General features: G+C 39.6%; 1 protein-coding gene across 2 annotated transcripts in view; it reads right to left on the bottom strand.

Annotated features, from left to right (window-relative positions):
- Positions 1–20,495, bottom strand: part of Dgki (diacylglycerol kinase iota) — a 414,620-nt gene that overhangs the window by 92,725 nt on the left and 301,400 nt on the right. For both annotated transcript variants that reach the window (XM_026398565.1, XM_026398566.1), the window contains one exon: positions 13,297–13,397. In XM_026398565.1, coding sequence (XP_026254350.1) covers positions 13,297–13,397 — 101 coding nt within the window. The remainder of the gene's footprint in view (positions 1–13,296; positions 13,398–20,495) is intronic.

Genomic DNA, 20,495 nt, shown 5'->3' with positions numbered 1-20,495 from the left:
GCAAAATACGGCACTTTCTCCTTTTTATCACAATAGTATAGTGCTTAAGAAGCCAACTTAAGGAACGTACAACTCATTTTTAAAAAATCCTCTTAAATGCTTATGCCTTATAATCTTGAACAGCAATTTACCATATCTATTTGCACTTAGTTTGGCAAACATGTATTGCATGTACGAGCTATGGTGCCAAAATATTTTTAAGGCCTATCAGTCATTCAGTTAATCATTTCAGCAAACAGTGTTTAAGGATTGTCTGGTGCCAGGGCCAACTCTAGTGCCAGGAGCTGAACACACTAAGACACAGGACCTGCCTTCCAGGTGTGCACAGGCCTAGAGGAGGAGAGGAGTGCATAACACATCCTCCAAAGGACATCTTTGTGACAGGAATTCAGATAGATAAGTAATAAGTGTGTTCAGGATCAGAAGAGCTACACATTACCCAGGACCAGAAAGACTCCCATGGGGAGTTGACTCTAAAGTGACAAAAGTAGTGTAGTTTGAAAGAGGAACAAGAGTTTTTCAGACAAAGGACATTGTCTGTCTTTACCCGTTCTTGGACTGTAAGAAAAAAAGGTATGAGAAGAAATAAATGTTCAGGGATTAGGGAAACAGGCAGGTACACAGCAAAGTACAGTGAGGACGGGTCAGAGCCATGACTTTTACGTACTACGAAGTGGAGACGTTATTCTCAAAAGGAAGGGGACATGCTGATGGGCTTCAATTGAAGGTGAAGATTTCAGATTTTCACCAACCAGGACATCCTTAATGTTCCCCTCAGCTAAACTTCAGACTGGGTTCTGACCAGAGGCCCCTGACCCCTTGTTTCTAATAACATGTGCCTTAGCAAACTTCCAAACGTCAATTATTTTTACATCCTTTTGAGATGTAGATCATTTCCCTGCCTCTTGCCAGTTTTATAACCCTGCAATTAAAAATGGGTGAAAGATCTGAACAATCATGAATACTTACGAAATGAAACACATTTCAAACTTTGCAAGGAATCATCTTTTTGAAAAGTAAACATAACAAAAGATTGAGCCACTGTCTCCAGGTCTCTGTGGTAGAGCAGGAGCCTGACTAATTGCTGGTAACAAGAGGCGAGCAGCAACACGGACGTCGTAATTACACTGAACAGCCCTTCACCTCCAACATCCTGCAGTACTTTTCTAGCAGCTCACCCCAGTGCTTACAAAATCTCCCACCCTTTTCTTCATTAAAGCTGCAGAAATATCTTTGGCAGCGATATGGGAGATACATGGATGGGAGACAAGGTGAATGGCCAGAGGATGAATCAGGAAGCTACTGCAGTGTGTGAAGTCAGCAACAGTGAAGTGTGGGATAAAGGAATAGCAGAAAAGGACAGAAGAGAAAAATATGAGAGGGATGTTAAGTTAAACAATCAACTTTTTCATGATCCAATGATTGGCCAGACGATAAAGGAGCAAGGATGATCACAGACATGTTATGTGGCCCCTCCTTGCATGTTGTTGTGATGGACTTGTGGCCTGCTGAGCTGGAGGGAGTGTGAGAGAGCAGAGAAGGCAGCAGAGAGAAATGGACTGTGTAAAATTAAGGACATTGTAATGATGGAGTGGAAGGACCACTTATGCACTTTTGTAACACCTACAAAGACAGAAAAGGCTCCTGAGTTGGACTGTATTGCAAACAGAACTGGGGGAAGAATATGGTGGTGGCTGGAGAACAGAGGAAGGAGGAACAGGAATGCTGTACCTCCCAGACGTCCAGCCAAAGCCCAGACTGCAACCCCTCAGGAGTCGTGTCAGTGACAGCTCCTTCTCTTTTTTCTTTTCAAAGTATCTGCACAGAATGCATGATGAATGGGGAAGCAGAAACAAGCAAGAAAAACCCAGCAAAAAATGGTGGAGTTGGAGCCTAGACTTCTGGACACAGACAAAAGGAGCCACACGGAGAATGCGATCTAACCGTGGACACTATGTCTGCGTTTGTTTTATTTTTCTTACTCTGATGACTCTGGTTCATATATTACCAGTGACCCAGAAGAAAGTATGGGCAGAAGTCCCAAATGCCTCTGTCTTCTAATACACAGTATGAAACAAAGGTCAAACATATTACGAAATGTCATCATTTTCCAACTTCATATAAAAGTTTACTGTAAATGTCTACTTTTGATGGACAGAATTCCATTTCAATGAAGTTGCCTGATGTCACATGCAATGAATCTCTAAGACAACAAAATGACTTACATAATTCCTTGGAGTTTATACCCAGCAAAAAATGTGACAGAAGCTTCTTGTGTGCGAGGCCCTAAAATGGACTTGACAATGGGCATTGGAAAGCAATACAAGTTTCCATGAGGAAATTAGTATTTGCAGAATTCTTCCCTACAGGGAATACCATTACAGAGTCATATAGACAGACCTCAAGTATTCAGGTGGGAGATAATGAAAATTTGACCATGAGAGTGGAATGCTGGCTTCATAGCTAGTCCAGCCAAATAGATTCAAAAATCAAGATGAAATCAGAAATGCCTCAAACTAACCATATCTAAGACTTAAGTATATGAAATGATGATTATAGACACACCGGTCCAAATATCTTCTACAGTTTCAACATTATCCTATTGCCCCATATGGTGATAGGCAAGGTCACCCCTAAATGAATGCTGGCACTGTCATGCAGCCTCATATTTCTAGTTGATTAGATACATGTGAAGAATTAATGCCAGAAAGATTTCCTAAAATTATCTGAAGGAGTCCAAAGTCTCTTTTTGGAAGCAAAAAGAGTAAACAAATTATAGCGAGGCAGCTTCCATAAGGAGATGAGCAATAGGGCAAACCCATCCCTAGCAGCTGACAACCTAAAGGTCCTCTCTCATTCTGCTGCTAGGTGACTCTGGGAAAGTGGCAGTGGACCAGGGATGCAGGAGACCCGGTAGGTACTTTCAGTGCTTTCCTCTGAAAGGCCTGCGGCTCTTACGCATGTAAGTGTCATATCATATCGTAGTTCTGAATCAATCTGCAAAGAGATTGTTCTCAGACTGTTGCCATTTCTACCCTGGGTCCTATTCAGTTCAGTATAATTAGCCATAAATTGTATGAATGTAGAATATCCATCTTGTTGAGATCCAATCTCTGATGTTCTCTCTCCTGACTACAGTATTCCCCTAGAAATCATCTGAAATTTAGCCTTTTTTGCATTTTGGTTTCCACTTTTAATTACTCAGAACCCAAATAAAGAACACTGGATGTGCCAGTATTTCAATGCCAGAAGGCACATGTAAGCAAAGGTCAGTGTTCCTGTTTTAGGTATCCATTCCCTTTGTGCATACTTCTGAAGAAAGTAATTAACACATATTCAAATTTCCTAAATAGTATGAAGGTCAGGTCAGAAGATATAAGGAGAGAAATTGGGAGGCTAGAGCTTTTTTTAAGCTGGACTCCAGGACCTAGAATACTAGTTGATACACCTACTTGAAATAAACATTGTTCAACAAAGAGATGAACAAAGGACTGTTATATGTGTCTTAGTTCAAAATGCTGGTATTATTTCAAATATCAGGTGATGAATGACAGCTGAGACTGCACCCAGAGCTCAAGGGCCCCACCCAGATGCATGCAGAGCCACAAAGGAATGGCCCCCTGCTGCTGCCAGTCTGCTTTAGCTCCCACAGGAGTCCCTCTCCAGGAAGGGAGTGAGGTTTGTTCCCTCCCTGGGGGGAGCCCCACCTGTATCCAATAACCCCTGCCTCTCTTGGACAACTTTAAGTGGCTGTCCCAGATCCAAAGCCCTTGTAGAAATCCTCTATTGCAGCTATGGCAAAGCTCAACTTGCCCCTCTACCCAGTACTAAATTCCTTCCCTGCAGAACCCTAGTTCCCTCTTAGGAAATTCTCACTTATCTCCTGATCCACAAAATTCAGTCTCAGAGTCTGTTTCCCAGTGAACCCAACCTACTTCAAGAACAATGGCCCCCAATTTTTCCAAATGACATATTTCTATCTGTTGCACAGCTATGTGTTAACAAACAATAGAATGTGTAGTAGGAAATATACTGGATTAAGAGAAAAGATAGAGTTTCTTATGAAAATCCTGTCCTGGTAATGTGACCATGATAAGACAATGGTTTTGGTGTCCTTTTGAAAACATATGAGGTCAGTGTATAGAGCAGTCCTTCATAACCATGAAGCACTGAACAAATATGGAAGTGGTGTTTATTATTTATCATTAAACATGATGGCCATGACTCTGTCATGACTGACACTGTCACTCACTTAGTAACATGACCAATGAAAAAGTGATAATTTTATACAGGATCTTAGGAGAAAGCCTTCAAAGAGAGGATAAGGACCATGTGAGCTCAAATCCTGGGGTCGTCAAGCTGGTAAGACAACAACTACATGGACTAGGTTGGTATTAAGCAATAATAATTGGCCTTTATTTTGTGGGTATGTTACAGAAGATAAATCAGCTAAAAAGGAAAAATTCTGGTTTGGGTAAGGACTTAGGGATGCACCTGAAATTGATTACTCTCATTACCTAAGAGTAAGATTTAACAATGAAGAAAGGATCCAATCTCATTATCAACACTTCGGGCTCATTGCCTTGTCTGAGACCTAATATTATGAATTTCTAATACAGTACAGCTCTGGAAGCATACCTTATTTCCTTAGAGACATGGATCATATGTAACAAAGGAATTTTTTTATTAATAATAAGAACATATTTCAGCCTGATATTCCTCTGGCATCAGAGTCCTTTGAAATCAGAAAGACAGAGAGTATAGTCATCAGAATCCAAGACCCCAGGAAGTGACAGGTCAGGCTCCAGGTACTTATGAAAAGCCAGTGAATTCAGTGATCCATTTCTAAAGTGCTACCCAGCAATTCTACCTGGGCCTCTCTTTGCTTCTCATTTCAAATGGACAATTTCCAACTTTCTTGTCTCTTCCTGAACACTGGCACCCTCTCTTCCCTGTTTTCAGCTAATAAGCCCATTTCTTATTTTACTAAGGATATTAAAGTCATCAGACTAGGGATTCTGCTTCTCCCTAATTCCAAATACATCAATCCACTCTGTGTGCATCTCCACTACTCCATTTTCCCTTTCTGTACAACAGGACCTGGCTCCTCCCTCTGCATAACCCTCCTCTGCACACCAGACCCCATCTCACCACCTGCCCAAAGGTACTGCCCCAGAAGCTGTCCTCTTCTGAATCAAGCTCTGCCTCTCTAGTAGATTGATCCTAAAGCAGACCAGATACCCCCATCCAAAAGACCCTTGCCATAATCAAGCTTCTCTTCTTGTCGAAAGATTTTTACAAAGGGTGTCACCAGGATATCAGCAAAAATTTCTGCAGAGAGCATTGTGGTTTGTAGCCTCTCTTTCTTGTAAATGCCAGGTTTGTAGACCAAATGTGTGAAACCTCTGTCTAGCCTAGTAATATGGGACAAAGAGTAACTGTTCCCACCGACTGCCATGGAACCATCCCACTGAGTATAAATATAAAAGAATTTCCAGATTCAAAGTCTAGAGATTTTTAGGTGTTAGCCTCTCTGGACTGCTGCAACCTAAATAAACCTGCTTCCTGCTAATTCCTTGGTGTCTGGCCTCATCTCTCCTATAACAGTCCCATTAGCATACTCACCTGCTAAAATATCTTACAAGCTAGGGGGGAAAAAAAAGAGTCCTCCTTTGATTCTACATTCTTTTCCAGCTACCATGCCATTTTTCTTTCCCATTTTGTAAACAGCTCAAATGAGCAGTCTGTGCTGAGTTACTTCCTTTGCACTCATTTGCACATGGACACACTATTTACTTTCACTTTATTCAATCCACAACCTCTTGTGAGGTTAATAAAAAACACTCTCTACCAAATCCAATTACCAATCTTAACATGTATCCTACTCTCTGGAATATTTGACAGTTATGTTCTTCCTTTTGTGAAATGTTTTTCTCCTCTTGGCTTCCAGTGAATAAGCTCCCGTGCTGTCTTTCTGGCTCACTGGATGCTTCTTATTGGTCCTCTTTGCTGAATTCTCTCCAATTCTCCTACCTCTACTTACCAAGCTGAACAGGTCAAAACCTCAGAGGCAATCTTGAATCCATCTGCATTCAATACAGCTAACCCATAACCTCATCCTACCAGTGCTGCCTCCAAAGTGTATCCAGATACCAACAGCTTCTCTCCATCTCTACTAGTTTAACTTTCTCACTCTGTCACCTCTCACCTGGAATGCGGCCTTCTGTCTGTCGACTTGTTTACACTCTTACAATCTGACGGAGTCAGTTCTCCAATCAGCAGTCAGAAAAAAATCCAGGCCTGTTCCAGTTCTCAAACAGTTCTGACACATTCTCAGCACACTCCCTATGGCCAACAAGCCATCTCTGTGAATTGGCCCTTTCCTACAAACACAAAACCTTTTCCTTCTCCTTTCCACAAGTAACCAAGCTCACCCTTAAGGACCTCCTTTGTGCTCATATATGCTCTTTGCATTCAAATCTCTGCTTAAATGTCACCTCCTCAGATGTCTCTCCTTGATCACTTTTCAAGTGATAGGATCCTATGTCACTCTCCTGTCAGGATGGCACACTCTACTATATTCTATTATGGATTAATTTGTCTCTCTCCCCCACTGAAATATAAATTCTATGAGGGTGATCACTTTTCAGTAAAGAAACAGTACTAGAAATATGGTCAATAAACATTTGTTAAATTTATGACTGGGTGATTCATCTGAGATTGAAGGGAGACCCCAAACCAGAAAATTTTCCTGTAAGTCAGAGAATGATGAATTGAAAGTCAGTTTAAATATAAAAAGGTGAGAGGTACTGGGAATTAAATTAACCAAATTATATGTGTATATACCAATACATAAAAGTATGTGTATATAAAATACCATCACAATGAATTCCACTATTATCTGTAACTATAATGCACCAATTAAAAATTAAATAAAAATGTAAAAAGCATTTGAAATGGTATTATGAATGACTGATATATGCACTTCTACTTATACTCTTAAATATACTTTACATAAGAAAATCAGAAGCACTACTTGGAGGAAACAGAGCACAGTGATTAAGTATTCAGAATGCCAACCCCTTCTAAAATTTTCTTATGTTTCTGTGCCTCACCTGTTTTATAAGTGAACTGGGGATAACAATACTGCCTATCATACAAGGATAAGAGGGAATTAAATTACATGATATGTGTATTAAAGATATGCCCTAGTTTACAACATAGTGCAATATGTGTTCACTAGTATTTTAACTAATATTATATTTTTAAATAGAATAATAAATAGAGATACAAACAAAAGAAAAGGAAGGACAGTAAAAGAAACAAAGCAAGGAGTCAGTTTGTGAAAATTCAAGTAAATATCAACACACTTGGGGAAGGATGGACCATGACCTGCAGAGGACAAACTGATGTCATTATCTCCCCAGATGGACTTCCAAATGGAATGCCTATTGCCCGCTTCATGAGATAGAGGCCCATGTCTCTGCTCAACAGAGATGTGTGGGTGATGTGGGTGTTGGGGGGAAATATTCCATTTTAGATGAAGCAATCGAGAGAAAAATAATCAGCATTTTTAGCAAATTCAAGAATTTGCACAAAAGCTTTTGCACGATTCTCCAATGCTTACACTCATTATGCACATACTGGAGCTTCAAAAACTTCTCTGAGGGAACAAGTCAGAGGACAAGGTTTAAATCCTACATAATTTCTACAGGGCAAAACATTTATTATAATATGTTCTTTAAAAATATTTAATTCAACCACTGCATTTAGCAGATAAGAAAACTGAAGTCTGAAGAAGACAAATACATGGCTCAAGGTCACATAGCTAATTAGTGGTTAGACTGGATTTGCTCATTCTTGCATGTATGCATTTTATCTTTTACTTTTGCTATTTAAATAATATTTGCTAGGAAAATAGGTAAATGGGAAAAAAGCTCCAGCAAATGGAGACTAATTATGTTTTGCTTTGTTTTTCAACCACTGTTTGTTCACACTAAGAACACAATATATGTGCTCTGAATAAATTATATTGCACTGTGAGATGCTCTGGTTTCATTTTTCAGTTCCCAGCATCTCCCATGGTATCTGTATGTAACTGATGCAGATATGAAGCTGCTGCAAAGTATGAATGCATGAGGATCGAATGGTTCCACCAATTTCACATATTTTTTTTAAAAAATTCAGTTGAAGTCAAATATGGAAACTGGAAGCAATGAATCCTCCAGTGGTCCATCCACTACCACCAAAGGATAGAGAAAGGAAGAGCTAAAAGTAGTGATTCTACAGTAGAGAAATCTTGGAAATACCACCTTAGTCAATCAGGTCAACATGACAGAGACATTATGTAGGCATCAAGTGAGTCCTAATACAATGGGTCAAAAAGGGCACTCTGCCTCTGCAGTTTTCTTTCCAAGAAATCATAACCCTACTGTAATTATGAGTAAGACAACAGACATAGCCATATTTGAGGATATTCTACCAGATACCTGTTTAATACTCCTTAAGACCATCAAGGTGATTGGTGGGGAATCAAAAAAAAAAAAAAAAGGAGGAAAGACTGAGAAACTGTCATACTGTCATAGACCAGAGGAGACAGGGAAGAAATGCCAAGTCAATGTAATGTGGTATCCAGGACTGAATCCAGGAATAGACTTAAGGAATGAGAATTTGCAGAGGTCTGGGCATATCAAACATGGACTTAGAGTTTCCATACACCATGTTTTTAAGTGTCTTGTCATCATAGCAGATGTTTATACTAACAATAAAAGCACATTGAATGATTATATACATTTTCTTCCCCGAACCTTTCTTAGTTACAATTGGTCATACATATAAAAGGGTTTCCAATCTGTGAATTCAATATTTCAGTTATTTTCAATCCACAGTAGTTGGATTATAACTGACCATTTAACTCCCCCCCCCCAAAAAAAAATGAAAGGTAAGATGTTTTTCTTGTGATTATTCTCTGAACAATGCAGTATAATAATTATGTACATAGGTTTTATGTTATTTTAGGTGTTACAAGTAATTTAGAGATGATTAAAAGTATATGGGAGGATGTGCATAGGTTATAAGCAAATAATACTTTATATTTAAGGGGCTTGTATATCCATAGATTTCGGTATCCACAGGGGGTCCTGGAACCAATCTGCTGCTGATACCAACGAAAACTATATTTATTACTGTTTTCAATTCTGTTTTTGAAAGCAAGAAAGGGAGTTGGAGGGTGTTGCTCCAGTTTGAAGGAGGTCAGCCCTGTGTTAGTCAGCTTTTTGTCACTGATCAAAATACCTGACAAGAACAACTTAGAGGAGGGAAAGTGTACTTTCGGCTCACAGTTTTGGAGATTTATTCCATGGTCAGCTAACTCCATTGCTTTGGGCCCAAAGTAAGACAGAATATCACAGTGGAAGGGTATGGTGGAGGAAAGATGGAGGAAATCTATCAGCTCACAGCATCCAGAAAGTACAGAGAGAGAGAGCGTGCACGAGGAGTCAGGAAGAAAATACAATAACCAAGGACACACCTGCAATTACCTACTTTCTCCAGCTATGCCCCACCTATCTACAATTACCACCCAAAAGTCCATTAAAATTATTAATACAACAAATGGAATAATCCATTGTTTAGTTTATAGTTCTCATAATTTAATGATTTCACCTTTGAACAGTTATGCATAATAATAACACATGATCTTTTGGGGTGACATATATAAACCATAACAAGTCCCTTACACTGATCCTCTCATTATGGACCTGAAGACTGATAGGGGGTGTGACAGTAGAGTTCTTTAACAACTGCAACCATAAAAATCATAGCTGCCACTTTTGGAAAGCAAGGTAATGTGCCAGACTAAGCACCAGGAGTTTCATATACAAGATTATATTTCAGCCTCAGCACTCTATGGGATTGCAATTATATTCTCATTTTAAAGATGAGAGATTTGATCATCAGAGAAATTAAAGTATTTTGCCAAGGTTGCAACTGAGATCCAAATACAAACATTTATGACTTTTCTACTAAATCACTTATCAAGGAAATTCCATTAGTGAAAATGCCTAAATTGCTATACCTAATTAGAGCGCAATCCTAATATCATTAGTCTCAACCAATAAACTGAGAAAGTATACTATGTGCATCCAGATAATATCCATTATATTGAGAAAAGCATTGCTGAAAAATTATATTTGATACACAATTATCAAATGTTAGCCCCTCTTATCTTTATACACTATATCTGTTTTCTGTTGGCCCCAAATTGATCTTACCTATTTGTGTTTTAGGCTCTAAACTCTTGTGAACTACCATAGCAATTCAAAAATGTACAGTAAATGCCAAAAGTAAAGTTTAATCAGTTTCACAGGATAGTGTTAAATTTTGGCCAGTGTCAAGTTATTCTAGATATAAAAATATATGTCATGCCAATTAATCTCTTTTGAAGACAGAAATAAAATGGATTTTCAAAAACTGATTATTTTTTTGCCTAGACTGTATGGTTACATGCTTTATTAATGATACATTTATGTACTTCATTCAGATGACAGTAGTGATTTTCTGCTGTCATTATTATAGATTTGCTTAAGATTTTAATACCTCCCATTGCAAATATATGTCTATCACTCAATGTAAGTTGCAAAATATTACTAGAGATCCATTATTTTTTACTATTTTCAAAAATTGCAAGCTATTCATTTAGAAGTTTGGAATAAGAAAGAGCATAAGACAGTGTTCTTTATAACTAGAAGCTTCTAAAAATCAATTTAATCAACTTAACATGGCCACTTTCTCTATACCTTCTACCTCTTCAGTTGAATAGACTTTCCCCTCTTACAAATCATAACCATCAACCTGAAGCTTTATAACCAGTGAGGGAGACTCCAGGTGTTTTAAGTAAGTCTAAACTTTATCAACAAGAGCTGAGGGGGGAACTGTGAAGGACACAACCTGTCCATGCTGCTAGTTTTAGGGGGAATGTCCCCAGGTGAGATGGAGCTAAATGGTAGGGGAATGGGAAGTATTTGAAATGGTCTAGTCATCCTTCTCTATGCTAAAATAAGCAGACCAACTAAAGGGGCTGCCATTTTGTTTAATCACTCTGCACTGCAGACAAAAGCAAGGCTTAGTTAGACCATAAACACCCCAGCAAACATCCCAACTTGCAATATGAATGATATGAACAGCCCTTCAGACACCCTAGCAAGAATCTAGTAAATGGTGATGGTAATCACTTCTGTGTGTGCCTGAATAAATGAAAGAACGAAAAAGACTCACTCCCTCTGTTTCTTAAAGCTCAGATCTTTAGAATAATTCCTCTAGTACCCACTTTGGGAGTTTACGTGCCCTTTTGGGTTCCAAAGACTCTGCTGATTTCATTGACCTATATTAATGCCAAGTTCCTTTTCCCAATTTAAGAAGTTTTCTCACATAGAAGTTTGATAACATATGATGAGTAAAGCTCTTGCCAGGAAATGTCATCTTCCTGGAAAAAAACTCAAATCACAATTGCCTCTGGCAACAGTGGACAGATAACACCACAGGAAAGATAGGACAGATCCCTGAAACCATAGATAAGCTTCAAATTTCATTTTGGCCCAAAATATCTAAGTATATCCCCACTCCCAACTGAGAACTGACTGTAAGTTGCAAAATATTACTAGAGATCCATTATTTTCTATTATTTTCAAAAATTGCAAACTATTCATTTAGAAGTTTGGAATAAGAAAGATCATAAAACAGTGTTCTTTATAACTAGAAGCTTCTAAAAATCAATTTAATTTATACTGTAGCTATACCTCCCATTGCAAATATATATGGATTCCATTGGATTCTGGTGCAGGTCTGTTATTTACAATCTCTTTACCTTAGAAAATGTAAGATGATGTTAACCAAAGGAAGAAATGCAGTTGCAGAAAATTATCCCTACTTTAGCTCCCACTTTCCTACCAAAGCAGTGGAAGAGAATGGTAGAAGTGAGAGCTGAGAAGAAAATGAAGGTCCGGATGTTTCAGGAAAACACCCCAAAGGGTTGAGGAAGCTGAAGCAGTAGAGAGAATTGAGAAAGTAGAGATTTAACCGGAGAACTCTCTAGCAGATTCTATAACGAGGCCACCAGGGACAAGGGTCCTTGCTCACTGCCAACCCAGGATTGTAGAAGAGCTTGCATCCACCTGAGACTGTCCTTGGATCTCAGGATTTCCATCCACTACCACTCTCTTCAGATCAGAGCCAGAAATCAGAACATGGAAGTCACTGACCCAGGAATGCTTCTCCTACTCCACTCCTTCCCATTTTAACTAGTTCCTCTTCTACACTTCTGGTCAGTCCACATTGGGACACCAATTGGGATTTGGTTAATAATCTTTAATTCTCCATAAAATTCCTTTTTAAAATTTTTTTTAGTTATTGATAGACATGATACCTTTATTTTATTTGTTTTCATTTTTATGTGGTGCTGGGGAACCCAGTGCCTCATGCATTCTAGGCCAGTGCTCTACCACTGAGCCACAATCCTGGCCCCATAAAACTCCTTTCTTTTTGGAGGCATCCTTGTCTGTTCACCCAGACACTGGTCTTCATCACCATCCTTGATCTTACTATGCTTGACTATTGGCCTCCACAATTAAGAAGGAGTTCAGAATTTTAGAATTTTAAGATAGTGACCAGAATGTAAAAAGTGTCCTATAAATACTGATTGACGAGGGAAATTGACAATGAGCTATGTGTTCAATGAAGTATACAGAAAATATATACATGGAGAATTCATATGTTGACTCAATTTGAGACTTCAGAAACCATGGCACCTTATCCTCCGTGAGTTACTCTATCGACACAGCATTCTGCATCCTGTGAGTTGTTCTTTGACATCACATCAGGGCATGGTAACTAAAAATGACGGATGTGCCTTCATGGCTAACTTTGCCACCCTTGTGTAAGAAGGAGGGAAGTATTTGATAATGCAGGCTCCAGAGAAAGAACCGTGTTGCCTCAAGGGTTTGCAGGTGTTCCTCTGCCATGGTCTTACCTGCTTTCCGCTTCCCTCACTGCAGGCAATGCTGGGACTTAGAGTGGTGAACGAGCTGGGAGTTCCTGACCTGGCTCCTGGAGCTGAGTGATTGGACTCTAATGCTTTCCTTTCCCAATTCTGTTCTCTCCAGCCCACAGATCATCATTTGGAGTTTGCATGTTACTGCGCTTCCCTAGCCATGGTCTAGTGACTCTGCCCATCAAACCAAAGAGGGTCAAGAAGCTGAAGACAAGCTGATCTTAGGAAACCTACAAGCACCAGCAACTTACAAGCTTCCCGAAGTTTCTCTTTGTCGTAGTGGAATCCTTCATAGTCTTGTAAACTGATTTTGTTCACCCGGATCCTCAGGCGATCTGGGACAGACTGGGGACTGCAAAACAAGAACCGAGTGGTCAGATACAAATGAGAGAGAAGAACTGGGAGTCATGCACCTGGAGGGACTAGGGACAAGGACGTCTCTTCTGGTTTAGAAGAAAAAGTTCACATTCAACCGAGAATTGCAGGTTTACCAGAAAACAAGTGATTACCTTGAGAATGCCTCTCCAGAAACCTAACATTGCTGCAATTTAGCTAATAACATAAAAACCAGCAGAAAAAAAAGCCCTTTGGAGACCACTTTATATAATATTTGATATTAATTTATTAAAATGCTAAGGAAAATGTGTTTTGTTACATAACAAATTAGATGTGGCTAATTGGAAATAGAAGCAGGGTGTTACTATGAAAAATGAAAGGTGAATAGGTCCACAGTAGTCGAACCTGGTCAGTGGTGGCCTGACCCTCGGAAGAGAGAGAAAAACCAATAAAAAGGACAGAATAAGAATCCAGAAAGCACAGAACTACAATTGAAATAGCTCTCCTGGATTGAATCATCTCTGTAAACACCTGTCACTTAGAGCATGTTACAGTAAGCACTGCCTATGAAGGTACCTCTGAGCTTCCCCCAAATAAAATGTCAATAGGTATAGAGTACTTTCATTGTTTCATTAGGCAGAGAATGAAGTATGTGATTCATCTGGAAGGCATTTAACCCAAGCTGGTTCAGGACACATATTCAACAAAGGGGACAGCACCAAACTTCCTAAAGCTTCCTCTTCACCCTCAGAAAGTTGGTAACTAGATTTCTTGGATGTTTTCTTAAATGACATTTTCAAAGAAGTTTCATCCCAGGCACAAGTTGAGTGAAATAACTTAGTTTTTGTCACCTCCCCTGCAGATCTACAGGTTTCTTTAACACATGAATATAACACAGTCCTGGCTTGTCCTCAGAGACCACCTCATATTTAGATTTCAGCAGCTGAACAAAGAGGATTGCTGCTCGTTTTTATATGAAACAGTGATAAAAGTCACCACTGACCAAACTAGAGAGAATAGCATTACTCTTTAATTCACTTCTGTAGGGGAAGTAAAGGAAGGAAAATAAGAGAAGAAAGGGAAAGAAGGAAGGAAAATGGAAGAATTGAAGGATGGGAAGGAGGGAGGGAAGGAAAGAAAACAATGGCTGGAAGGAAGGAGCTGCTTTAGACCTCAGGACACTGCTCTCGACCCACCTCAAAGACACAGAGACCCATGAGCCCATACCCGTTTAATCTCACTGCAACTCTGGAAGAGGGAGTGAAAAAAAAATTAATCTCATTTTCTTATTTAAAAATTTCATTTCAGGGCAAATAATAGTAATTCATTCCTAGATTTCAATTGTACTAATCTAAAAATAATATACATATCTACATATACATAGATATATAGGTAGACTATATGTATGTATATTCACATATCCATATACACCTCTCTCCCTATCTTTCACACTCACACACTTAAGACATTTTAAAATATAGATATAAATGCACCTTCTAAAGTGAGACAGCAGGCAGGTTAAAAGGCCTGAGGTTTGCTGGGTTAAAATCAAGCCAATATGAAACCTCAGAGTTGGGCAGTCCTGGGGGAAGGCTGAGATGATGGATTCAGTGGCTGCATCAGTCCATCATTCACAACTTTGTATCGATCTTGCAATGGACACTGAAGAGGACTAAAGAATAAAGCTGACATGAGCATTTAAGAGGTGATGAGAGATCTAGTTTGACAGAATAGTATTTGGTAGCATTGACCTTAAGCATCAGGCATCCCTATATCATTTTACAGATCAGCAAACTGAGGTTCAGAAAGGTAAAGTGATTTTAAGGTCACATAGTTGCTAAGTGAAAGAGCTTGGAACAGGGCCTTATTCTCCCCACATGTCAGCTTCATGCTCTCTCTACTACCCAGTGCTGAGGAACTCCAAGTCAATGGATAGATACCAAAAATCCTATGGATGTGATAGCAAAGCCTTAACATCTGAGTTAGCAGATTCTGAAGATCTCTGTGGGTTTTAAGACTCTTTTTCATCAATAAACAATAAACAAGGGGATGGCTAAGTACCCACAGTAATTATAATAAGAGAGCATAAGGCAGATATTATAGATGTGTGGAAGGGAAATGAGTTTAGAAGAAAGTCTGCCCATAACATATTGCAAAGTGAAGAACGAGTCCTGGGAAATTATACACGGCATAAGCTCCTGCATGCAAATTATAGAATTTAGGAGTCTGTATATGTAAGAGAAGTGTTTGGAGCAGTCTTCAACAAGATGTTCCAAGTGGTTATCTCTATGTGGTGGGACTTGGGGATTATTTTGCATAGAGGATCATCATATTTAGTGAAATAACATGTCATTTGAAAAGTTATGTCAATTTGTAAATAAATGATAACTCTGGATAAGAGTAAAAATAAGGATTTCAGCAAAGAGAATTAGCTGTACAAAGACAGGAAAGAATTTAAGCATTTAGGAGATGACCATACCAAATGCTTGTCCCCAAATTAAGGGGGTCTAATCTTTCTTTAATTTCCAGGTTCACCTAAGTGATCTATAAAGGTTGCAATTAGCAAATACTTTGCTATGATCATAACAGTTAAGAAGGAAGGTAGAACCATGAAACATGATGGTCCTTCATATCCTGTAATGGGGTCTGGGGGTGCAGGAGTTGAATGAGCTCTCCTTAACCATTCTTTTGAGATAGCAGTGGACCTAATGGCAGAGAGCTCCAGTCTTCTTCAGTGGGAGGGAGGCACCAAAACTAGGACCTTGTTATAGCCCAGATGCCAAGTGGGAAAAAGAATTCAGAGAAGGAGCCAGTCCCCTGGTCCCCACATCCATGAGCTCCCCTGACGTTGAGCTCACCAGTTGTACCACTTTTTTCAAAATCCATCAGTGTCTGCTCCTTGTCCATCTCCCAGGTTCTCATCTGTGCCCTCTGATGCCAACCTACACAGTGCTTCTTCCTGAATCACTGGGCTCCCACCAAACTTCCTGACTTCCAGGGGTCACACCATGGACAGACAACAGGAGGTATCATTTAAATAGATCCAAAATTAATCCATGTACTATTTCACTTCATCTCCAGAATGACTAGCTAAGCCAGACAGACTAGCCACCACATAATATCCTCACCCACCCAACCTCCTCTTGCTTCCAGCTCTCATCTTCTCTCAACAACCTACACATCCAGTTTTCCTACCACTAGCAACTTTCTTAAACCCTGTATTGTAAGTGAACTAATGTTTTGCTTCCTACAAACTTTGCCACAGTTGAGCCCCGACAACACATTTTAGGGCTTTGGACCATAAAGTCTGTGATGGAAACCCCTTTGAATTTTTCTTTACCTGCTGTAAACCATAGATAAATGAGGCAATACCAGAAACAGGTTAAGAACTTGACTCCAAATCAGATTGGCTGGATTGAAGTGAAGTTCTTCTAATCACTGGTCAATCAGAAAACTATTCTTTCACTTCCTCGTAAGTAAGATTCAGATAACAGCATGCACCTCACAGGGACACAGGGAGAATTAAATGAGTCAGTACATGTAATCTGCTTTGAAAAAGTGCTGTCAGGTTGTAAGTGCCAAATGATATCATTTTAGTAATTATTCTGAAAATTCTCTCCTAGATAAGGCTCACCTAACACTAGCATCTGCTGCTGTCCAATATTGGAAGAAGTTTAGAATGTATCCAGAACCCTCCCTAGACATTTCATTTCTGACAAGGTTCTGGGGGAAACTGTCAAGCTTGGCTGATGTCGTGACATTTCACATGCCTGGATCTTCTCCCACCTGGTATTTTACAAAGCCAACTAATAACACAAAAGCAGACAGCTTGAAGGAGGAGGAGAGAAAGTGTACCGAGATTAAATGAAATCCAAGGAATGCAATTTTGTCCCCTTATGTCAAAATGCATTTGTTCCCCATTAATGGCTGGTTGAAGGAGGATGACAATGTTGTCCCTCGGAGTCTGGAGAAGAGAACTGCCATTAGTTTTCTAAAATTACACTTTGCCAAGGAAGTTAGTAAAGCACAGAGGAGACTTAACCATGAGAGCAAATATAACCTTGCCTCCCTGCGAACAGCTACCACACGGTGCTCCCAGACCGACCCAGGCACCACTTCAAGGGTTCTAAACCTGACCTCCATGGGACCACTCAAGTTTCCTCTAAGGAATTCATCAGTCTGTGAACTCTCCTTCATATTGGGGTAGTGACCACAACCTGTTGCCTTCTCACTAATTTCCTGGGCAACCTTATGGCTCTGCTCCTCGTGCAGAGTGGGACTTCCTGACTCTAAATGAACTCCCAGTTGTTCCCCTCGACCACTTTCTTGAGAGCCATATTAAGATCTCCTCTCATTCAGTCACTCACATGGGCTCACAACACCCTCAAACACAGCTTCCCCTAATCACATTTTGCACACCTGCCACCCAGGGTGTTGGAGGGGAGGTGGACTGCCATGCCATTGTGACAAGCCTGGAACACTCACTGACATTCAATTTGCACCTGACTCTTGCTCCCCCCTGCTCCCCCTTTTCCAGAGATGCCGTTGCAATAAGCTCTGTTTTTTTTTCTTTTTATTGTCCCTATGTAAAATTTCAGCCCATTAGAGTCAAGTCTTCCCTTATGCTCTGAGATCTCTTCCTCCTCAAATTAATTTCTTTAGTACACAGTTTCTCTCAGCCTCACACAAGACTCCTCTCACCCAAACTCCTGCCTGGAGTAATCATCCGAATGAGCTGGGTGCTTTGGTGTCCCAAGATCGCTTTAATGCCACCGACACCACAGGATCTTCTCGATGAAAACCGGTCACCTGGGAGAGGTCTCATTGGTTTTTTCAATTAGAAGAGATTGTGTGGTGACAATGACTGTCATCAAAGATTGATCATGTGATGTCAATGATTGATTAAGACCACAGAGCTCAGTGAGGAAAGCAAGACGTATCGTAAAAGAAATCTTAGGCACAACCGGAACTCCATGGATTTACGCTTGATCTTGAGAACTCTAAAGCTACCTGCTTTAAGCCATTTTCTGATCTGAAAATGAGACTGATGATAGAACTGGAGTGAGTACTAGATAAGAAGATGCACACAAGGCTGTTAGCACATTTCTGGTAAATATCAAATGTTCAGAAATAACGTATGATTGTCGTTATTATAATTAGCACCTCAATGATATGCCAGTTTCTACAAGTCTTATTTTTCTTACTCAGTCCTAAATAATACATCAGAGTTGCAGCTTTGATGAACAGAAATAATGCACCAGAGTTGCAGCTTTGATGAACAGAAAGCAAGGCTTGACATGCTCAGAGTCTGTCAACATGGACAGGAGACAGAATTCAGAGTAATTAACCGTCTATCATTAATAAGAATGCTGTTGGAGATGGGGGCATGTTTGCAATATTTGACTTAAAGATATGAAGAATAAAATCCCTAATTTGTGTTGCAGAGAAGACTTTTAAAGTTATACAATTATTCTACATTTTTCTGCCTTGTAAATATCCTGTTTAATGTTTTCATTAACACCTCTTAGGGCTTGGGGTTGTGGCTCAGCGGCAGAGCACCTGCCTAACACAGGTGAGGCACTGGGTTCCATCCTCAGCACCACATAAAAGTAAATCATTAAAAAAATAAGGTATTGTGTCCCAGCTTAAAAAATATTTAGAAAAAAAACATTTCTCAGATGGTTCAATTTAAGATGTGGCCCTTATAACATTCACTATAGAGATGCATGGATTTTTGTGAAGGACCATAATCTTACCAGGCATTTGTTGCCTAAAGAGAGAGAGCTGTTTGTTATTGTTTTGTTTTGTTTTGTGAGGCAGAAAAAGCTTCACAACTCTGCCTGTCTCCCTTCAGGCCTAATTTAATGACAATAATAAACTGCTTTAAGTTCTTCTCAGTAATGCCAATATGAGATTCTACCTGATCATAATCTAGATACAATCAAGTGTGTTTCTAACTAATCTTTAGTGAAATTCCTTTGCACTGGCCTCCTGTTTAAATATTAATTGTGAGTGTAAGTGTCCAGTAGGAAAGACTCTCTCCTCCTTCTCTTTGGGATTCCACCAACCTAGACTAGCACTCGGCCCATGTCGTTTACGATAATATTTACGAACAAAAGAGTCAATGAAACACAGAAGTTGAATTCCTCTGGGACTGAACCATGGCCCTGAGGCTTTGGCACAGTTTGGTGTTGGAGCTTCTCTGAGCTGCTTCCTGTGGCTTTTCTCTTTGTGGACCCCAGAGGAAACTCCAAATTAGCTGTGCATTTCTGTCCTGTCTGATCTCTGGATCAGGACATGCATGCAGGCTGGATTATCTTCCCACTCTGTTGCATTTTATCTCTACTGGAAATCATGCATATAAAAAAGAAAGAATAAAGAACAAACAGATAGTAGATGTCCCTACCAAAGAAAGGTCAATAATCTGTTTCACTACTATATGTTCTCCAATTAAATTGTTATGAAACATCTACCACCCTATCCTCAGATCAGCTGTCAAACTGGGCCCAATTTAAATAAAATTATAATCAATGGCTTCCTTTAGCAACTTTCTGAAAATTGCTGACATTTACGTTGGGACATTTTTGAATTGTCAGTGACAACCTATTCAAAACATGTGCAGGAAGACCTCTTTACAACAAAACCAAACTGAGTCAAGGCTTCTGAACAGAGATTTAAAATGAATTTTTGACACCTGCCAAAGTCAGACAGAACACTCATAATTCAGTTGTCTTCTGCCTGGAGAAGAGAACAATGCCTCAGGAATCTAAAAGGAACTCTACAGAAGTTTTTGAATCTTAATAAGAATAGACCAAAATCACATCGACAATGACTAGTCCTGCCATCCCAGTGCCCAACATGTTTTCCTGAAGAAGTTTTTAAAGGTTGTTAATTCTTTTCGATAGCAGTTGAACAGGTGCTCAGTCTCTAGGACTTCCGTTGTGACATGACAATTGGCTGTCACGCCTCACAAATCATTTGGGACAGCTATACTTCCAGACCTTCCTGTGATTCATGAAAGTGTTACAAGGTTGGGAAAAAAAAATTTAGATCACGTCTAATTCAATATTTGTTGGGTATCGGGTTTTAAGTCCCTGAGATGATCAGTCACAGA

The sequence above is a fragment of the Urocitellus parryii genome, chromosome 3 (assembly GCF_045843805.1).
Source record: "Urocitellus parryii isolate mUroPar1 chromosome 3, mUroPar1.hap1, whole genome shotgun sequence".
Classification (NCBI taxonomy): domain Eukaryota; kingdom Metazoa; phylum Chordata; class Mammalia; order Rodentia; family Sciuridae; genus Urocitellus; species Urocitellus parryii.
This window is presented reverse-complemented; position numbering and strand designations above follow the sequence as displayed.